Consider the following 16,888-nt stretch of genomic DNA (forward strand, 5'->3'; position numbering starts at 1 on the left):
TGGAACGCTGCTGGGTTCGCTCTGAGGTGAAGCTCCGCCCCCTTAATGGCGCTGTCTTCCCGCTCTTCAGATGTTTATACTGGCCTGAGGACTTTTGCTGGCTGAGATCCGCGGACCCCGACAGGCTTGCTGTCCAGTGTGGGAGGTAAGCGCTAGCCCAGGGCGCCCCTCACAGCGCCGCACTATGGGACAAACATGGGTAGATTCCCTGTCTGTTCTCTAATCTTTTGTGCAATAAATTCACCTTAGCACTTAATTACACATATCCAAACAGGTGTCGGCGTTGTCGATGGAGACACCCCTCACACTCACATTTATTCCATCTCCTCCTTAGGGGAGCCTTTTACAGCGGTGCTGTGGAGAAAAAAACATGGCGCTGATACATTTTCTTGGCGGGGGCTCATACATATATACAGTGCCCAACTGTATATATGCTAAACTTTTGCCAAAGAGGTCCCAATTGCTGCCCAGGGTGCCCCCCTCTGCGCCCTGCACCCTTACAGTGACCGGAGTATGTGAGGTGTGTGTGGGAGCAATGGCGCACAGCTGCAGTGCTGTGCGCTACCTCAGTGAAGACTGGAGTCTTCTGCCGCCGATTTCGAAGTCTTCTTGCTTCTTATGCTCACCCGGCTTCTGTCTTCCGGCTCTGCGAGGGGGACGGCGGCGCGGGTCTGGGATCGGACGACGAGGGTGAGATCCTGTGTACGATCCCTCTGGAGCTAATGGTGTCCAGTAGCCTAAGAAGCAGGACCTATCTTCAGAGAGTAGGGCTGCTTCTCTCCCCTCTGTCCCACGATGCAGGGAGTCTGTTGCCAGCAGAGCTCCCTGAAAATAAAAAACCTACCAAAATACTTTCTTACAGCAAGCTCAGAAGAGCTCACTGAACAGCACCCAGCTCGTCCGGGCACAGATTCAAACTGAGGTCTGGAGGAGGGACATAGAGGGAGGAGCCAGAGCACACCAGAATCTAAATTCTTAAAGTGCCCATGTCTCCTGCGGAGCCCGTCTATTCCCCATGGTCCTTACGGAGTCCCCAGCATCCACTAGGATGTTAGAGAAAATAAGTTTAGAAGCACTTTAAGAGAGGAATGGCTTGATGCTCAGGATTGAGCCAGAGATTGGAAAAGGGGGAGCAAAGGAGAGAGAGGAGTCAAGAGTAATGCCCAAGCAATGGAGTTGCAGAACAGGGTAGATGATGGTGTTGTCAACAGTGATAGAGATATTGGGGGGGGGGGGTAAAAACTCTCGATAGTTTCAGTTGTGTCCATGCTGAACTTCAGAGAGCACTGAGACATTCAGGAGGAGATGGCAGAGAGGCAGTTGGATCCCCGAAAGAGTACACAGAGAGAGAGGTGAGGAGAGGTATAGTTCGTATTGTCAGCATAGGGATGGTATGGGAGGCCAGAGGAGCTTAGGAGCAGGGAAGAGGGTAGTCAAATTGTTTGGAGGCATATGGGAGAAGAGAGAAGGGTGTGGTAGCTAGTGGGTGAGGTAGGGTCAAGGTTGTGTTTTTTAAGAATAGGTGAGACAAGTGCATGTTTGAATGGTGAAGGAAAGATGCCAGTAGAGAGTGATAGGTTGAAGAAGTGAGCAATGTGGGAGCAAGCATTGGATGAAAGGGAGTGGAGGAGGCAGGTGGAGTGGGGAGAGGATAAGATAAGGGAGTGGACTTCCTTGTCTGTGGTGGGGCGGAAGGAGCAAAAGGAGGGGTGGTAGAAGGGAGACGCACTTGGCAGTGCATGAGCATTTTTGCAGAAATCTAGTCAGTTTGGAGTGTTAGGATTGGGGTTTAGAATGGCGGAGGGGGTCCGATGAGATAGGGACAACAGATAAAGTGCGGAGGTGAGGATGGAGTTATAGAAGGAGGCTGCCTGGTTGGGGCAGTTCATGGTGGATAGAGGAGAATAGAGAGTATCAAGGGAGGATAGGACAGCAGTGTCAAGAGACCCTTGACAGCATCTGATGACGGTGGGTCTGGATATGGGGTGGAGGGGAGAAGACAAGAGGGTAAAAGAGAGTAAATGGTGGTCAGATATGGGGAAGGTAAAGCTGGAGAAGTCAGATGGATCACACCGGTGATTGAAGACAAGGTCAAGCGAGTGGTCTAGATGGTGAGTGGTTGTAGAGGGCCATTGAGAAAGGCCAAAGGAGGAAGAGAAGGCAATGTTAGCATTGTCAATAGGGATGTTAAAGTCACCATTGCTCTCCAGTTCCAGTCTGGTAAAACACAGAGACTTTCAAGTCAAACACCTGACTACTTCCAGTCCGGTCAATAACCTTGTTCCAGTCAAGTCTCCTATCCAGTTCCAGTCCGGTCACCAATACAGTTCTTGTCCGTTCTCTAACCTAGTTCCAGTCTAGTCTCCTATATGGTTTTAGGCTGGTCACTAACCTAGTTACAGTCAAGTCGCCTCTCCAGTTCCAGTCCAGTCGCCTATCCAGTTCCAATCCGGTCATCTATCCAGTTTCAGTCCGACCACTAACCCAGTTCCAATCTGGACACAAATCCAGTTCCAGTTTTAAAGCATAACTATATTAACTTTAAAAAATACCAATGAAATTCCTCAGACAAAAATAAAAATAAAACAACAATGTGATGACCATCATTGTCTTAAAATACAATATTCAATATATAAAATAAATATTGTATGTTATACTTAATAGAATACTCACAGTATTGATATACCCCAGTGAGACCCTGCTCTTTGTCCTGCAGCTTCAAACACAGAAAGTCCAATCAAGGATATTGTTGGTGCAACAGTTAGAGGACCAATGTAGTTGAGTAGTGACCCTGGTAGACCAACAAGCCCAATAATTGTTTCAACCGAACTTGACACTATAATTGCTCCTTGTATCTGGAAGGCAAGAAAAATATATTTATAGCAGGGTCAAAAAGGCTATATTTGAAACAGTTGATACTTATGTACTGTACCAGAGCAATTCAGTATTGCACTGGTTTTGGGACAGATGCTCTGAAATGTTTAATTTAACTGATTTTGTGTATGTTTGCACAATTTTAGCATTTTTTGATGTGTGTTGATTTTCCTGCTAATGTTTTGGTGGAAATGTATTCAACTCTCACCAGCTGTGACTTCTTTTTCCCCTGTATCTGGAGATACACCTGCCCGTTTGACCCTGTCCCCTCCCACCTTCTCCACTACTACTCTCTCTGCTTCGTCCTCTTTCCATCTTGCATTTCCCTCTATATTCAAGCATGCCATTGTCTCCTCTTAAAAAAACCTATCCTTCATCCCAACAATCTGTCTACCAACTAGAGATGAGCAGGTTCCATTCTCTGAGAACCAAACCCTACCGAACATCACATCCCGAGCCCGGATCCGAGTCCAGCTCGGGACTTGCCGCCAGACTCGGAAACCAGAACGAGGCAAAAACGTCATCATCCCACTGTTGGATTCTCTCGGGTTTTGGATTCCATATAAGGAGCCACGCATTGCCGCCATTTTTACTCCAGTCATGGAGAGTGTATCAAGAGGACGTATCTCTCTCCTCAGTGTCTGTCTGTGCGGGAAAGTGGTGTGGCGACCTGCTCTGTCGTATGTGTGTCATTCCAGTGCTGTCTTGTGCTGCATCAGTCCAGTGGTGGTGTCTTGTGCTGCATCAGTCCAGTCACAGTGGTGGTGTCCTCTGCTGCCATATGTCCAGTGCTGCTGCATAAGTCCAGTCCAGTGGTGCTGTGTTGTGCTGCATCAGTCCAGTGGTGGTGTCTTGTGCTGCATCAGTCCAGTCACAGTGGTGGTGTCCTCTGCTGCCATATGTCCAGTGCTGCTGCATAAGTCCAGTCCAGTGGTGCTGTGTTGTGCTGCATCAGTCCAGTGGTGGTGTCTTGTGCTGCATCAGTCCAGTCACAGTGGTGGTGTCCTCTGCTGCCATATGTCCAGTGCTGCTGTATAAGTTCATTCCAGTGGTGCTGTGTTATGCTGCATCAGTCCAATGGTGGTGTCCCTGTGCTGCCGTATATGTCCAGTGGTACTGCCATATAAGTCCAGTAATACTGCCGTATATGTCCAGTGGTACTGCCATATAAGTCCAGTAATACTGCCGTATATGTCCAGTGGTACTGCCATATAAGTCTAGTGATACTGCCGTCTAAATCCAGTCCAGTGGTACTGCCATATAAGGGGGTCATTCAGACCCGATCGCTGCTGTGCGTTTTCGCACAGCAGCGATGGGGTCTGAAGTGTGCATGCGACAGTGCCGTGGTGCGCCGGCGCATGGCTGACAGTCAATGGCTGTCGTAGCCTAGCAATTGCCTCTGCCTGATTGACAGGCAGAGGCGGTCACTGGGAGGGGGCGGTGTTTGGCCGCCGTTTTGTGGGCACGGTCCGGCTGCAGCGGGTGTGTGATGTCACAAGCAGCTGCTGCGACCCGGGCAGCAACGATTAGCTCCCGGCCAGTGCGCAGGAGCTGCGCTGGCTGGGAGATACCCCTGAAGTACAAAAGCATCGCCGCTGTGCAATGGTACTGCCGTATAAGTCCAGTGATACCGACGTATAAATCCAGTCCAGTGGTACTGCCGTATAAATCCAGTGGTACTGCCGTATAAATCCAGTCCAGTGGTACTGCCGTATAAATCCAGTGATACTGCCGTATAAATTCAGTGATACTGCCGTATAAATCCAGTCCAGTGGTACTGCCATATAAATCCAGTGATACTGCCATTTAAGTCCAGTGATACTGCTGTATAAATCCAGTCCAGTGGTACTGCCATATAAATAAAGTCCAGTGGTACTGCCATATAAATCCAGTCCAGTGGTACTGCTGTATAAGTCCAGTGATACTGCTGTATAAGTCCAGTGATACTGCCGTTTATGTCCAGTAGTACTGCCGTATAAGTGCAGTGATACTGCCGTATATGTCCAGAGGTACTGCCATATATGTCTAGTGGTACTGCTGTATAAGTCCACTGATACTGCCGTATATGTCCAGTGGTACTGCTGTAAAAGTCCAGTCCAGTGGTGCTGCCATATAAGTTCAGTGGTGCTGTCCTGTGCTCTATATTATTTACTCCAAATAAAGGGGTTATTAATATTTAATCCAAATAATTTTTACAGGGTTTGCCCTGTGTAGTGTAGAAGTATGCTCTACTGTGCTGCATTTTCTTACATAACTTCAGAAAAATAATGGAGAACAAAAATTTGGAGAATGAAATAGGGAAAGATCAAGAACGACTTCCTCCTACTGCTACTGCTGGTGTCGCTGCTGTTGTTGCTGCTGGGAGTCAATCGTCATCCCAGAGGGGAAGTCGGAAGACCACTTGTACTACTTCAACTAAGCAAATTACTGTCCAACGGTCCTTTGCGAGGAAGATGAAATATGACAGCAGTCATCCTGTTGCAAAGCGGATAACTGAGGCCTTGACAGCTATGCTGGTGTTAGACGTGCATCCGGTATCCGCCATTAGTGCAGTGGGACTGCAGTACCACTCCTAGATGGGCCAGGTGTTTGTGCTGCACACTTGTGTTGCTTAGCTTAGTCATACAGCTACCTCATTGCACCTCTTTTACTTCTTTGCATGATGTGCTCTTTGGGGACTAGTTTTTTTAAGTGCCATCCTGTCTGCCACTGCAGTGCTACTCCTAAATTGGCCAGGTGTTTGTGCTGCACACTTGTGTCGCTTAGCCTAGTCATACACCTACCTCATTGCACCTCTTTTACTTCATTGCATGATGTGCTGTTTGGGGACTAGTTTTTTTTAAGTGCCATCCTGTCTGCCACTGCAGTGCCAATACTAGATGGGCCAGGTGTTTGTGCCGCACACCTGTGTCGCTTAGCTTAGTCATACAGCTACCTCATTGCACCTCTTTTACTTCTTTGCATGATGTGCTGATTGGAGACTATTTTTTTTAAGTGCCATCTTGTCTGTCACTGCAGTGACACTCCTAAATGGGCCAGGTGTTTGTGCCGCACACTTGTGTCGCTTATCTTAATCATACAGCTACCTTGGTGTAACTTTAAGGCCTAAAAACAATATTCTGAGGTGTGAGGTGTTCAGAATAGACTGGAAATGAGTGGAAACGAATGTTATTGAGGTTAATAATACAGAAGGATCAAAATTACCCCCAAATTCTTTTAGCTATTTAAGTGATTTTAGCTATTTTTATGTTTTTTTTCAAAAATCATCCAGATCCAAAATCAAAACCCGAAAGGGTGGTTTTGGCAAAACCTATCCAGATCCAAAACACGAGCAGGGATCCAGATCGAAAACCAAAATGCAAAACACGAAAAGTGCCAGCCGCACATCTCTACTACCAATCTTTCTCCTCCCCTTTGCTTCCAAACTCCTTTAGCACATTGTTTACAGTACATCTGCCTTACTGCCTTTCTTTACTCGCACTTCCTGCTTGACCTCCTTGCTGCTAATTCCAAGGGGCACTAGTCTCTGCTCATTTTCTTTTCAAAAACATTTACAAGATCAGACCCTTCCTCACTCTTGATGCTATTAGACCCTCATCTACTTACTGATCATCTACAGATTTAACTACTGTAACCTCCACTTTACAGGCCCATTACTAAAAACATGTAGAAACTAGCGTCTCCGCATGTGCAACAGGCCTATAAAGGATAACTAATATATCCCTTAGTCCTGGACCGTAACTAGATGTGTGTGGAGTGTGCCCCGCACATAGCACTGCAGGGTAGGGGGCACTATTGGTGACACTTGTCAATTAATTGTTTTAATTACTTTCGCTTGCAGCTTCCCCTCTTTTTGAAGCCTAGCATCTCCTGACTGCCCCTGTCTCCTACCCCCCACGCCTTCCGTTGCTAACACCTATATACTGTAACATGAACTTAACTTGAGAGCTTTGTTATTCAGTCACACTGTCCATTATTACATTTCAAGATGCTGACATACCCGGGATAAAAACATATTGCCTGTATACACATTTCATTCTATTCATTGAGCTTCCTGCCCTTACACAGGAATGTAGAGAATTTTAAGTGAGATCATTCTAACTATTTGAAGCTTATCTTGTACTTTGTGAAAAAATGATGAGCATTGCAGCTGAGCAGATCTATGTAGTGTGTGGCCACAAGGGATTGGATGAGTGGATGCACACATTTGATCAATTACAATGCTGATTGCTTTTTTATACAACGTGCAAGTAGCTTTATAGTTCTCATAGCTTTAATGCAGGATCAAATAGCTCAATGAGTAGGGTGTTTGACTGGAATGCCACAGGTTATATGTTTAAATCCCGGGTATGGCAGTATATTTAAATATGTTATTACATAAAGGGTATTATGGGTGGGATTTGATTCCGGCCAAACTCTGCCTTTTTTTAAAGGGGCAATCACATACAAGGCAAAACATCCGTGTTCAGTGGCCAAACTTGGGTGGCATTATATCCCGCCCTATAACTGAATAACAATGAGTTCTCAAGGTAAGTGCATTAATGTGGTATAAAGAGGATTAGTGTCCACATCCATTTTATATACATAAAATGTGGGAAGGAGCATCATAGCATTGGCTATCTCTGCGATACATTTTGTCATGCCCCTTCCCAACAAGGCATTCGCCTTATGGCTCTATTGGAAAAATGGGGAGGGGGGGGTGTTGGGGTATTGACACCAATTCTCTTTCTGGCAAAGGGCATCAAAAAGTCTAGTTCCGACTCTGTGTTAGTCACCAGTTACCCAGGACTCTCATCTCTAGAACTACTGCAAAATCCCTGACCTGGGACAATTGCCCTCATCAGGGTCAAATATTCTCCACCAAAACAGGATACCTTTGAATATCTGATACAGGATGGTACAATACCTAAAGTACATTATGTCTTTAGATGATCAATAAATTCCTGCGCGTCACAAAGGTGCTGCAATATTCTAGACCAGCGTTTTTCAACCCATGTGCCGCGGCACACTAGTGTGCCTCGGCTGGTTGACAAGTGTGCCGCAGTGTCAGAGTCCCCTTCACTAACTGTGGACCTGGACAGCGGACACGCGGCAGCGCTGGGCTCTTCTGGGAGTGCCTGAGCCGTGACCTATAGTGACACGGCGGCATGGCATCACAGGTCACACGCGCTGCATAGCATGGTTGGCAGCATGCCCGCCCACCAGCCATCCCATACGACCGTCTGCCATCCAGCCCGCATACCGGCCCCACTCGCCAGCTAACCAGCCAGGCAGCTAGTCTGCCTGCATGCTTGTCTATCGCTCACAGATCTGCACTGTGAGTTTCACTCCAGCCGATGAGGGACCTGAGCTCCTTTCTCTTCTACCAGCAGGTAGCGATCAATGTATTTTATTTATTTTTATTTTGGGAGCAAATGTGTGTTTTAATACTATGGGGGCTAGTGTGTGTGTTTTTTGTTCTTGAGGAGGCAAATGTTTGCTTTTATTTGTGAGGGGACAAATGTTTGTTTTTTTATTCTGAGGGGGCAAATGTTTGTTTTTATTTGTGAGTAGACAAATGTGTGTGGGAGTTTTCTCTGGTGGCAAATGTATTTATTTTATTACTGTGAGTGCCCGTGTGTTTCTTTTATTACCGTGGGGGCCACTATGTGTGCTTTTCCCCGTGGAGGACTGGTGGTGTGCCTCAGCAATTTAAAAATATTGTTTGTTGTGCCGCGAGTTGAAAAAGGTTGAAAATCACTGTTCTAGACACTCACCAACAAATGTCAAAAGTAGGAACTATAACTGAAAAAAGTTGTAGTAGTACTATTGGGATGAGAAACTTTTCTGGGTATAAAAGTTTAAATCTTTCTGGTAGTCCCACCAATATTGAAACGTTTCACTTGTGCAAGATCAAGGGGTCATTCTGACCCGATCGCACGCTGCACTTCTTCGCAGCGGTACGATCATGTTGGAACTGCGCATGCGCGGCGTGCACATTGTGCACGCGTGTCGTTGCCGGCGAGCAACGACTCTGGGAATGAGGAAACCGGTCGCAGCGGCAGCCGCAAGAAGATTGACAGGAGGAAGGAGTGTCGGGGCGTCAACTGACCGTTTTCCGGGAGTGGTCCAGGGAACGCAGGCATGTCCAGGTGTTTTGAGGGCGGATGTCTGATGTCAAATCAGGGACCTGCATCGCTGGATCCATCGCAAATGGTAAGTAGGTCTAGGGCTGGTCTTGTTTTGCTAGAAACTTTTTTAGCATAGCAGGGCTGCACATGCGTTCGCAGCCCTGCTATGCTAAAATACACTCCCCCATAGGTGGCATCAGGTTGATCGCACGAGAAGCAAAAAGTTGCTACGTGCGATCAACTCGAAATGACCCCCCAAGTCACAATTCCATCCGTTGGTTAGCCTCAAAAACAAAATAAGAAAAAGACACATTTCATAGTGCACATAAGTGGGTCAGAAACAAATGACAATGGATAGTCAATATGGTTTGCTTCGTACCCTTTTTAGGCCCCCAATAGGAAAAGGATCACACGCGTAAAATAGCAGACTTCTTTAAAATTTATTTTTTGGAATATTCACCATTCATAATGAGCTGGACCACGAAAAACTCCACTGGCTGCTCGATGTAGAAAATCTTCTGCTGGAATCCTGGGGTGCAGTCACAATCTCTCACAATGGCGAAAGCCAGAACCTTGTTACATTCTGATGAGAACTGACTGCTTGTTATCAGGCTGATAGTCGGGTTCTGCAAACTTGTTCTCTATTTTCTGACAGGTTCTTCACTCAGCAGGAACCCTGAATTTTGCATTGAACTGTTAGGAAGCCTGATAACAAGCAGTCAGCTCCCATCAGAATGTAACAAGGTTCTGGCTTTCGCCGTTTCAAGAGATTGCGACTGCACCCCAGGATTCCAGCAGAAGATTTTCTACATCGAGCAGCCAGTGGAGTTTTTCGTGGACCAGCCCATTCTGAATGGTGAATATTCCGAAATAGAAGTTTTAAAGATGTCTGCTGTTGTACACGTGTGATGCTTGGCCCATTGGGGGCCTAAAAATGGGTATACTACGTTATGCTGGCTGTCGGGTTCCCGGCTCCTAGCATACCGCTCCGGGATCCCGACCGCCAGCATGCCGGCAGCGGGGCAAGCGCAAAAGAGCCCCTATCGACCGCGCTATTTATTCTCCCTCCAGGGGTGTCATGGACCCCCCAAGAGGGAGAATAGCTGTCGGTATGCCAGCTGTTGGGATTCCAGTGCCGGTATGCTGAGCGCCGCGATCCCGACAGCCGACATATCAAATGCCTCCCCCTAACAAAGTTACGAAGCAAACCATATTGAATATCCATCGTCATTTGTTTCTGACCCACTGAAGTGCACTATGAGAAGTGTCTTTTTTCTTATTTTGTTTGAGGCTAACCAACAAATTAAATAGAGACTGACTTGATCTTGGACAAGTGAAATGTTTCAGTATTGGTGGGACTACCATAAAGATTTAAACTTTTATACCAAGAAAAGTTTCTCATCCCAATAGGGGGCACATAGTCTACTTTTTTCATTTATAAATTGTCTTTGTTGTTCATTAAACACCTTGGGGTATATTTACTAAGGTTCGTATTTGTAGTGATTTGGTGGGAGATTAAACTCGAATGTGTTATTTTGCAACTTTTTGTTTTTTACATGTCATTTACTAAGCTGCAGAGTTGTCTTTTTTTGTATTTTCCTTTGTCGATGTGATTCGTATTGTCAGGCAGTGTTTTACGGGAGTGATTAGTAAAACACTGCCGGGCTTAACACTAGAGATGAGCGGGTTCGGTTTCTTTGAATCCGAACCCGCACGAACTTCACTTTTTTTTCCACAGGTCCGAGCGACTCGGATCTTCCCGCCTTGCTCGGTTAACCCGAGCGCGCCCGAACGTCATCATGACGCTGTCGGATTCTCGCGAGGCTCGGATTCTATCGCGAGACTCGGATTCTATATAAGGAGCCGCGCGTCGCCGCCATTTTCACTCGTGCATTGAGATTGATAGGGAGAGGACGTGTCTGGCGTCCTCTCCATTAGAATAGAGATAGATAGATTAGATAGAGAGAGATTGTGCAGAGTCGCAGACAGAGTTAGTTTACCACAGTCAGTGACCAGTGCAGTTGCTAGTTAACTTTTATTTAATATAATATATCCGTTCACTTCTCTCTGCTATATCCGTTCTCTGCCTGAAAAAAAAAACGATACACAGCACAGTCAGTCACACAGTGTGACTCAGTCTGTGTGCACTCAGCTCAGCCCAGTGTGCTGCACAGTCATCAATGTATAAATTAAAAGCTTATAATTAATTGTGGGGGAGACTGGGGAGCACTGCAGGTTGTTAGCAGGAGCCAGGAGTACAATTATATTAATTAACAGTGCACACTTTTGCTGCAGGAGTGGTGACCAGTGCCTGACCACCAGTATAGTATTGTTGTATACTACTAATATCTCTTTAAATATCAACCAGTCTATATTAGCAGCAGACACAGTACAGTGCGGTAGTTCACGGCTGTGGCTACCTCTGTGTCGGCACACGGCAGGCAGTCCGTCCGACCAGAATTGTATTATTTATTATTATATACCTACCACCTAACCGTGGTTTTTTTTTCATTCTTTATACCGTCATAGTGTCATCCTAATTGTTACGAGTATACTACTATCTCTTTATCAACCAGTGTACAGTGCGGTAGTTCACGGCTGTGGCTACCTCTGTGTCGGCACACGGCAGGCAGTCCGTCCGACCAGAATTGTATTATTTATTATTATATACCTACCACCTAACCGTGGTTTTTTTTTCATTCTTTATACCGTCATAGTGTCATCCTAATTGTTACGAGTATACTACTATCTCTTTATCAACCAGTGTACAGTGCGGTAGTTCACGGCTGTGGCTACCTCTGTGTCGGCACACGGCAGGCAGTCCGTCCGACCAGAATTGTATTATTTATTATTATATACCTACCACCTAACCGTGGTTTTTTTTTCATTCTTTATACCGTCATAGTGTCATCCTAATTGTTACGAGTATACTACTATCTCTTTATCAACCAGTGTACAGTGCGGTAGTTCACGGCTGTGGCTACCTCTGTGTCGGCACACGGCAGGCAGTCCGTCCGACCAGAATTGTATTATTTATTATTATATACCTACCACCTAACCGTGGTTTTTTTTTCATTCTTTATACCGTCATAGTGTCATCCTAATTGTTACGAGTATACTACTATCTCTTTATCAACCAGTGTACAGTGCGGTAGTTCACGGCTGTGGCTACCTCTGTGTCGGCACACGGCAGGCAGTCCGTCCGACCAGAATTGTATTATTTATTATTATATACCTACCACCTAACCGTGGTTTTTTTTTCATTCTTTATACCGTCATAGTGTCATCCTAATTGTTACGAGTATACTACTATCTCTTTATCAACCAGTGTACAGTGCGGTAGTTCACGGCTGTGGCTACCTCTGTGTCGGCACACGGCAGGCAGTCCGTCCGACCAGAATTGTATTATTTATTATTATATACCTACCACCTAACCGTGGTTTTTTTTTCATTCTTTATACCGTCATAGTGTCATCCTAATTGTTACGAGTATACTACTATCTCTTTATCAACCAGTGTACAGTGCGGTAGTTCACGGCTGTGGCTACCTCTGTGTCGGCACACGGCAGGCAGTCCGTCCGACCAGAATTGTATTATTTATTATTATATACCTACCACCTAACCGTGGTTTTTTTTTCATTCTTTATACCGTCATAGTGTCATCCTAATTGTTACGAGTATACTACTATCTCTTTATCAACCAGTGTACAGTGCGGTAGTTCACGGCTGTGGCTACCTCTGTGTCGGCACACGGCAGGCAGTCCGTCCGACCAGAATTGTATTATTTATTATTATATACCTACCACCTAACCGTGGTTTTTTTTTCATTCTTTATACCGTCGTCATAGTGTCATACTAGTTGTTACGAGTATACTACTATCTCTTTATCAACCAGTGTACAGTGCGGTAGTTCACGGCTGTGGCTACCTCTGTGTCGGCAGTCGGCAGGCAGTCCGTCCATCCATAATTGTATTATTATTATAATATATACCACCTAACCGTGGTTTTTTTTTCATTCTTTATACCGTCGTCATAGTGTCATACTAGTTGTTACGAGTATACTACTATCTCTTTATCAACCAGTGTACAGTGCGGTAGTTCACGGCTGTGGCTACCTCTGTGTCGGCAGTCGGCAGGCAGTCCGTCCATCCATAATTGTATTATTATTATAATATATACCACCTAACCGTGGTTTTTTTTTCATTCTTTATACCGTCGTCATAGTGTCATACTAGTTGTTACGAGTATACTACTATCTCTTTATCAACCAGTGTACAGTGCGGTAGTTCACGGCTGTGGCTACCTCTGTGTCGGCAGTCGGCAGGCAGTCCGTCCATCCATAATTGTATTATTATTATAATATATACCACCTAACCGTGGTTTTTTTATACCACCTAACCGTGGCAGTCCGTCCATAATTGTATACTAGTATCCAATCCATCCATCTCCATTGTTTACCTGAGGTGCCTTTTAGTTCTGCCTATAAAATATGGAGAACAAAAAAGTTGAGGTTCCAAAATTAGGGAAAGATCAAGATCCACTTCCACCTCGTGCTGAAGCTGCTGCCACTAGTCATGGCCGAGACGATGAAATGCCAGCAACGTCGTCTGCCAAGGCCGATGCCCAATGTCATAGTACAGAGCATGTCAAATCCAAAACACCAAATATCAGTAAAAAGCCTCTTTTTTTCTTTGCGTCATGTGCTGTTTGGGGAGGGTTTTTTGGAAGGGACATCCTGCGTGACACTGCAGTGCCACTCCTAGATGGGCCCGGTGTTTGTGTCGGCCACTAGGGTCGCTAATCTTACTCACACAGCTACCTCATTGCGCCTCTTTTTTTCTTTGCGTCATGTGCTGTTTGGGGAGGGTTTTTTGGAAGGGACATCCTGCGTGACACTGCAGTGCCACTCCTAGATGGGCCCGGTGTTTGTGTCGGCCACTAGGGTCGCTTATCTTACTCACACAGCGACCTCGGTGCAAATTTTAGGACTAAAAATAATATTGTGAGGTGTGAGGTATTCAGAATAGACTGAAAATGAGTGTAAATTATGGTTTTTGAGGTTAATAATACTTTGGGATCAAAATGACCCCCAAATTCTATGATTTAAGCTGTTTTTTAGTGTTTTTGGAAAAAAACACCCGAATCCAAAACACACCCGAATCCGACAAAAATAATTCGGTGAGGTTTTGCCAAAACGCGTTCGAACCCAAAACACGGCCGCGGAACCGAACCCAAAACCAAAACACAAAACCCGAAAAATTTCAGGCGCTCATCTCTACTTAACACAATGAATCCCGGCCGGATCAGTGAGATCTGTGCAGGGCTTAATTGTGTACATTATATGAAGTGTTGAAAGTGTTAAAAATCAGAAAAAAATTTGCGTGGGGTCCCCCCTCCTAAGCAAAACCAGCCTTGGGCTCTTTGAGCCGATCCTGGTTGAAAAAATACAGGGGAAAAAATTACTGGGGTCCCCCGATATTTAAACAACCAGCACCGGGCTCTGCGTCCGGTCCTGGTTCAAAAAATAAGGGGGACAAAACATGTAGGGGTCCCCCATATTTTATAAGCCAGCACCAGGCTCCACTAGCCAGAGAGATAATGCCACAGCCGCGGGACACTTTTATACTGGTCCCTGCGGCCATGGCATTACCCCCCCCCCCCCCAACTAGTCACCACTGGCCGGGGTACCATGGAGGAGTGGGGACCCCTTAAATCAAGGGGTCCCACCCTCCAGCCACTCAAGGGCCAGGGGTGAAGCCCAAGGCTGTCCCCCCATCCGTGTGCGGTGGATGGGAGGATGATAGCCATTGTGTAAAATAAAAGAATATTGTTTTTTATAGAATAACTACAAGTCCCAGCAAGCCTCCCCCCGCAAGCTGGTACTTGGAGAACCACAAGTACCAGCATGCGGGAAAATAACGGGCCCACTGGTACCTATAGTTCTACTACAAAAAAGAAAACACAAGACACACACCGTGATACAGTAGTACAACTTTAATTGACATACATGCACACTTACACACACATACTTATCTATGTTGACACGGAGCACCTCGGTCCTCTTGTCCAGTAGAATCCACGGGGTACCTATAAATAAAAATTATACTTACAAACAATCCGGTGTAGATCTGTCCTTTATCTTTGTAATCCACGTACTTTTCAGGGAGCGCAACGTCATGGCACTCCTCCTGATTGGCTGTGCGCTCCTGCACTGTCAATCAGGAGGAGCGCACTGGTTACAATGTAGCGTAGCGCAGCTCCACAAGAGTGACCCCAATTAACTTTGCGGTTAACCGCAGACCGCAAAGTTCCCATGATTGGTTACAATGGAGCGCTGCTAAGCTACATTGTAACCAGTGCGCTCCTCCTGATTGGCTGTGCGCTCCGGCACTGTCAATCAGGAAAGTGCCATGAAGTTGCACTCCCTGATTGGCTGGCGGGACCTTCACTGACAGAAGTCATGGGGGGTCCCGCCAGTCGGGGAAAGGGGTTCCATGTGTAAACCTGGAACCTCTTGAATAGCGTGGACCGTGTTCTTCTGGGTTTTTTTTCAACAAGTACGTGGATTACAAAGATAAAGAAGAGGACAAATCTACACCGGATTGTTTGTAAGTATAATTTTTATTTATAGGTACCTCGTGGATTCTACTGGACAAGAGGACTGAGGTGCTCCGTGTCAACATAGGTAAGTATGTGTGTGTAGGTGTGCATGTATGTCAATTAAAGTTGTACTATCACGGTGTGTGTCTTGTGGGTTTTTCTTAGTAGAACTACAGGTACCAGCGGGCCCGTTATTTTCCCGCATGCTGGTACTTGTGGTTCTCCAAGTACCAGCTTGCGGGGGAGACTTGCTGGGACTTGTAGTTCTTCTGCAAAAAAAAATAAAAAATCATTTATTTCTCATACGCCCTAGAGGATGCTAGGGATGCTTCAAGAACCATAGGGTATAGACTAGATCCGCAGGAGACATGGGCACACTATAAGACTTTGAATGGGTGTGAACTGGCTCCTCCCTCTATGCCCCTCCTCCAGACTCCAGTTAGATTCTGTGCCCGGTGAGACTGGATGCACACTGAGGAGCTCTCCTGAGTTTCTCTGAAAAATACTTTATTTAGGTTTGTTATTTTCAGGGAGACCTGCTGGCTACAGGCTCCCTGCATCGTGAGAGTGAGGGGAGAGAAGCAGACCTACTTCTTAAGAGTTCAAGGGCTCTGCTTCTTAGGCTACTGGACACCATTGGCTCCAGAGGGTTCGATCACTACGGTATGCCTAGCTGCTTGTTCCCGGAGCCGCGCCGTGACCCCCTCACAGAGCCGGAAGATAGAAGCCGGGTGAGTATGAGAAAATCAGAAGACTTCAGTGACTGCAGAAGAGGTACCACGCGGCGGCCGCACTGCGCGCCATGCTCCAACACATAACACAGCACTGCAGGGTGCAGGGCGCAGGGGAGACCTCAAATCAGACTGGCATGAGTGGTAACAGTGCCCCGGGCACTAGTTAAGGGACCCCCGCCAGTATAATTATAGAGTTAAGCGGGACTGAAGCGCGCCATGTAGTGGGCGGGGCTTAGCCCGCACAGCTCTGACCAGCGCCATTTTCTCTCCTCAGAAGCTGCAGAGACGCTGGCCCTGTCCTCCACACTGCTGTACAAGTAACAGGGTGAAAAAACGGGGGGGGGGGGGGATTGGGCACAAATAATTTGGTGCTGATTTGTTTATATATAAAGCGCTAACAGGTCTGGGCAGTCATTTTACTGGCCTCAGTACCGGGATAGGCGCTGGGTGTGAGCTGGCAGAACTCTCTCTGTGTCCCTCTTGCAGGCTTTATTGTGGGTCTGTCTCCTATAGCCCCAGTGTGGTTGTGGGTGTCAGCATATGTGTGTCGACATGTCTGAGGCTGAATGC

At 46.4% G+C, this 16,888-nt stretch overlaps 1 protein-coding gene across 4 annotated transcripts in view; it reads right to left on the bottom strand.

Annotated features, from left to right (window-relative positions):
- SLC23A1 (solute carrier family 23 member 1) overlaps nt 1-16,888 on the bottom strand; it is an 894,224-nt gene that overhangs the window by 543,117 nt on the left and 334,219 nt on the right. For all 4 annotated transcript variants that reach the window (XM_063928249.1, XM_063928250.1, XM_063928251.1 and 1 more), the window contains exon 6: nt 2,674-2,855. In XM_063928249.1, the coding sequence (XP_063784319.1) occupies nt 2,674-2,855 (182 nt within the window). The remainder of the gene's footprint in view (nt 1-2,673; nt 2,856-16,888) is intronic.

Source organism: Pseudophryne corroboree, chromosome 6 (genome assembly GCF_028390025.1).
Source record: "Pseudophryne corroboree isolate aPseCor3 chromosome 6, aPseCor3.hap2, whole genome shotgun sequence".
Classification (NCBI taxonomy): Eukaryota; Metazoa; Chordata; class Amphibia; order Anura; family Myobatrachidae; genus Pseudophryne; species Pseudophryne corroboree.